This window comes from Choloepus didactylus, chromosome 25, assembly GCF_015220235.1.
Source record: "Choloepus didactylus isolate mChoDid1 chromosome 25, mChoDid1.pri, whole genome shotgun sequence".
NCBI lineage: Eukaryota > Metazoa > Chordata > Mammalia > Pilosa > Megalonychidae > Choloepus > Choloepus didactylus.
In genome coordinates, this window is record NC_051331.1 from 3,066,480 (window position 1) to 3,071,973 (window position 5,494).

The 5,494-nt window shown below is 45.3% G+C and overlaps 1 protein-coding gene across 1 annotated transcript; it reads left to right on the forward strand.

Annotated features, from left to right (window-relative positions):
* Positions 1-2,152: 2,152 nt before the first annotated feature.
* Positions 2,153-3,103, forward strand: LOC119520586 (olfactory receptor 10H1-like). Its single transcript, XM_037818532.1, has one exon. It carries the CDS (start codon positions 2,153-2,155, stop codon positions 3,101-3,103), a length of 951 nt encoding a protein of 316 aa, XP_037674460.1.
* Positions 3,104-5,494: the final 2,391 nt, after the last annotated feature.

Below are 5,494 nucleotides of genomic sequence, written 5' to 3' on the forward strand. Positions count from 1 at the left end.
AATAGCCAGAATGGGAGAAACAGCCCAAATGTCCATCACCGGGTGAAAGAATAAACAAAATATGGTCTATCCATACAATAGAACACTGTTAAGACCTAAAAAAATGTGCTACAATATGGATGAACTTCAAAAACATGATACTGAATGAAAGATTCAAAAGGTCATATATTGTATGATTCCATTTATATGGAATGTTCAGAATAGGCAAATCCATAGAGACACAAATATTATAAACTTTTAAAGTTTGCATTGCCTAATAAAAAGAGAATTTAAGAATACTTAAGTGATTGAAAAAGACACATTGTAATCTCAAAGTTATTTGCTGAGCACTAATTATGTACATGTGCTCAACTTAACTATATGGATTTTATTATCATATGTAGCTCCTACTCTTTTTGAGAATAACTCGTTTAGTTCTCACAGCAACCCTTGAAGGTAGGTAGGAGAAAATCAAGGAATAGAAAGTGAAGGAGCTTGCCCACAGCTATGTTGCAGGCACAGCAGGGATTCAAACTCAGGTCTGCAGACTCTCACTCTCCCGTGTCTGTTTGCTATGTTGCATTGCCCCAGAACATACAGCCTTGCCTTCTGGAAGCTGGAAAATGGCCAGAACATTATTGCTGCTCGTGCCTTAGAGCACTGTGATCTCTGTCTCTGATTCCTTGCATTAAAACCCTAAAGGAAAAATCTGAGTGGTTCAATTAAGTCAGAGATGCTTTCTGGTTCAAGGGTGGTTAGGTACATCTGGTAGGCTGGGGAAGGCAATCTGGTCTAAGGACGGGAATAGACACATATGGTTCAAGGTCTGGGGTACGGACATCTGGTCCTAGGATGAGATAGGCACATCTAGTTCTAGAATGTGGCAGGTGCATCTGGTCCAAGGATGGAGTAGGCACATCTGGTCCTAGGATGGGGTAGGTATGGGCATGACTTGTGGTAGCTGGAGCTATGGGGAGGACAGGATCTATGAGGAAAGAGAAAGAGGGTAAAATGACAATGGTTGGAAGCCCCAGTGAAGGATCATTTCTTTTTGGATGGAAACACAGAGATATGGTGAAAGATATTTCTTTGGAGTAAGCCCAACTATGGACTCTTGTCTTGACTGCCATTTCAACAGCTTCACCTTGACCAGATTGCTTAATCTTTCTGCACCCCAATATTCTCTTTGTATTATGCCTGAGGTAATCAAAATGGGGGTGATAAAAAGAGTACCTTCCTCTTTCAACAGCTGGATGGATAAACAAACTGTAGCCCATTCATACCATGGAATATTATTCAGCAAGTAAAAGAAAGACTTGGAGGAAACTTAAATGCATATTGCTAAATGAAAGAAGCCAATCAGAAAAGGCTACATACTGCATGATTCCAACTATATGACATTCTGGAAAAGGCTGAAGTATAGAGAGAGTGAAGAGATCAGTGTTTGCCAGGGGAATGGGGGAGGGGTATGAGTAGGTGGGACTCGGCATTTTAGGGCAGTGAAACTATTCTGTGTGATACTGTAATGGTGGGTAAATGACATTACGCATTTGTTAAAAGCCATTGATCTGTACACACACAGAATGAATCCTTGTGTGAACTATGGACTTAAGTTAATAATAATGTATCAATATGGGTTCATCCATTGTAACACATGTATCACACTAATGCAAGATATTAATAATTGGGGAAAATGTGAATGGGAGTGGTGGTGGTTTATGGGAACACTGTATTTTTTGCACAATTCTGTAAATCTAAAACTGCTCTAAAAATAAAGTCTACCTTTATAAAACAAACAAAACAAAATAAACTATAGGATCATGAGGTTTTTATTTTTCATTTTTTTACTATTTATTATGGGAATTGTCAAAGAATAGTAGGAAGAGTATAACAAATGCCCATGGATGTATAATCTCTATTTAATAGTTATTAGCATTTTGTCATATTTGCTTCATCTTTTTTCTTTTCTTTTGCTAAAAACAAATGTACCTTCCTTACTAGGTTGATGAGAGAATTAACTTATATAATGCATAGAGAAGGAGCTCAATCAATGTCAGATGTTACCATTTCTCAGTGGCAGCCCTTCTATGATCCTTGGATGGTGGAAGCTGATGACTTTCCCCCACACAGAGGCTGATCTCTCCCTGTCCACCCTCCCCCAGGCACAGCCACGATGCAGGGAGACAATCGCTCCTCAGTGTCTGAATTCATCCTCATTGGCTTCTCCACCTTCCCGCACCAGCTGCTTCCTGCCTTCTTCTTGCTCTTCCTGCTGATGTACCTGTTCACGCTGCTGGGCAACCTGCTCATCATGGCCACCATCTGGAGCGAGCACAGCCTGCACATGCCCATGTACCTCTTCCTGTGCACCCTCTCCATCTCCGAGATCCTCTACACCTTCGCCATCATCCCGCGCATGCTGGCTGACCTGCTCTCCTCGCAGCACTCCATCGCCTTCATGGCCTGTGCCAGCCAGATGTTCTTCTCCTTCACGTTCGGCTTCACCCACTCCTTCCTGCTCACCGTCATGGGCTATGACCGCTACGTGGCCATCTGCTACCCCCTGCGCTACAATGTGCTCATGAGCCCCTGTGGCTGTGCCTGCCTGGTGGCCTGGTCCTGGGCGGGTGGCTCAATCATGGGGCTGGTGGTGACAATGTCCATTTTCCACCTCACCTTCTGTGGCCCCCATAAGGTCCACCATTTTGCTTGCCACGTGCCACCCTTGTTGAAGTTGGCCTGTGGGGACAATGTGCCAGTTGTGGCCATGGGCGTGGGTCTGGTGTGTATCACAGCCCTGCTGGGCTGCTTTGTCCTCATCCTCCTCTCCTATGCCTTCATTGTGGCCACCATCTTGAGGATCCCCTCGGCTGAGGGTCGGCGTAAAGCCTTCTCCACCTGCGCGTCCCACCTCACTGTGGTGGTTGTGCACTACGGCTTCGCCTCTGTCGTCTACCTCAAGCCCAAGGGCCCCCAATCTCTGGAAGGAGAGGCCTTCATGGGCACCACCTACACCATCCTCACCCCCTTCCTGAGCCCCATCATCTTCAGCCTCAGAAACAAGGAGTTGAAGAGCGCCATGAAGAAGACCTTCCTCGGCAAACTCTGCCCAGAAAAATTGTGATGATTCCCTTGGGACATAGTCCACATCTGTGCCAATGAAAGGATGTTCATTTATGATTGCAGTGCATTATGTAAGCCATTAATAAAGGGATGTTAAACAGTGGTTCATTCACACAGTGGAACACAAAGCAGCCTTTAAAACCATAAAATCTTTGGATGTCATTATTTTTACCCCTCCCTGGCGGTCTTATCCAATCTTTTGGCTTTACCTACCATCTATACACAGACAACTCCCAGGTTCTTATCTTTATGGTCGAGCCAACTGCCTACTCAACATCTCCAGGTGGATTAGATAAGCCTCTTATGGAAAGGGATGGTCCAGACACACTACATATCTGGGACCTACTATTTCTCCACTCTCATCTCTCTCCTCTCTGCCCTTTGAGCTGGGTTCTCCCATGTTCCATCCACACCAGCCTCCTTGCTCTCCCTCAAACCCATCAAATACATTCCCATCTCAGCACCTTTGCACTGGCTGTGACTTCTGCCTCCAATACTCACCCCCAGATATCCACGTGGCTCCCTCCCTTATTGCCTGAAGTGTTCGTTCTGCTCAAAAAATCATAGAGACCTTCCCTAGCCATGCTACACAAAATAGCAACCCCCCCTCCCGTTTCCCATCTCTCTTGATCTGATTTTTTCTCAGTGTGCTTATGATCACCTGGTGTGTCTCTGCTTATGGGATATTTCCTGTCTCTGACCTTTAGAAAGTGGCCTCAAGGAGGTCAGTGTCTTGGTCCATTTGGTCCACTGCATTATGCCTAGATGGCATATGGTAGACACAAATATTTGTTGAATTAGTTAATTTAGAAGAATGAGGTCAAATGAAGATAATCACAAGGTATACATTTTGCCCTTGCAATTGGAAAACCTTTCAAGTTTGCTAACACTGTGGAAGTGGGCATGGGGAAATTGATTTCACCATACGTTGCTGTGTTTCCCCAGGCAAATCACTTCCCCTCTCTGAGTCTATCTTGTAAGAATGTGAAAGCAGCTCCCTTCTAAGGCAGTCTAAGGCTGAAGTGAGACAATGCTTGTGAAGGACTTGGCACGGGGTCTGGCACACAGATGCCTTTGATAAACAGCATTTAGGGTGATACCATAATTTCAAGTTTTTCTTGATGAGCTTGCAATCAGAGAGAGAGGTTTGAGGTGGGGAAACGACCAGTTGGAAATTTCAGTCTTTGTCATGTTCATTTGTGTAGCCCAGTGGTGGAAGGTGTGAAACCTCAGGAGAGGGGTGTAGTCCAGCAGGAGGCACAATTGGGGGAACTTCTAATCCAGCTGAGCTCCATGACTGGCCCCTCTTCTTCCAGAATCCCCTTCTCCATGACCTGCCTCCTTCCTTTAGCTCCTAGTATCCATGGATGGTACCCATGCCCCATCACCATGGTAACAGCTGATGGGAAGAGAGATAGGCTCTCTCAAGAGATACAGAGAGATGCTCTGAGCTGTGGCGAGGGCTGTGCAGTGGTTAAATGATGGAGCAAAGTGACCTTGTATAAATCCCTTCCTCTCTCTTAGCCTCAGCTTCCCATCATTAAAATGGGTTTAATAATAACATATCCACTTCTTAAGGTGCTTCTGAGGAATAAACAACATCATCTATGTATGACAATTGCCAGTGACTGGTATACAGTAAAAATGCCAGATTTTTAAAATCTTTTTAATAATTATCTTTGCCTTTCTATGTGTCCAAGCCTGTGCTGGGTTTGGGGAGTAGAAAGATGCAATCATTGCTAGGCTCTGACTTTGAGGAGTTTCTGTGATGGTTGGTGAGATGATACAGAAAAATATTCAGGCAAGCACCAAGATGTGGACTAAATGCTAAGGGCTGCCAGAAGGGAAAGGCTGCTGTAACTTGGGATGTGTAAGCCAGGGGTCTCCTCAATCCTGTACTCCAGGTTGATTCTCACCGGGAATGGCCCTCAGGGGACATTCAGCAAAGTCTGAAGACAGTTTTGATTGTCACGACAGGGGTGGGAGAGGGTGGATAGTGGAGGGGGAAGATGTCTACTGGCATCTAGTGGGTAGAGATCAGGGATGCTGCTAAAGATCCTACAAAGCATAGGACAGCCCCCTGCTGTGGGTTGAGCTTGTCCCCCAAAACTTATGTTGAAATCCTAACTCGCAGGACTGCAGAATGTGACCTTACTGGGGAAACAGGGTTGTTGCAAATGGAATTAGTTAGGAGGCGGTTATATCGGAGTAGGCAGTGCCCTCATCCTCTGTACAGTATCTTCATAAGAAGAGGAGTGGAGTCAGACAAGACCCAAAAAAGAAGACGGCTATGTGAAGACGGAGATCGAGACTAATGCAAGCCAAGGAGTGCCGAGGTTTACCAGCCACCGCCAGAAGCCAGGAGAGCGGCAAGGGACAGATTCTCCCCCGG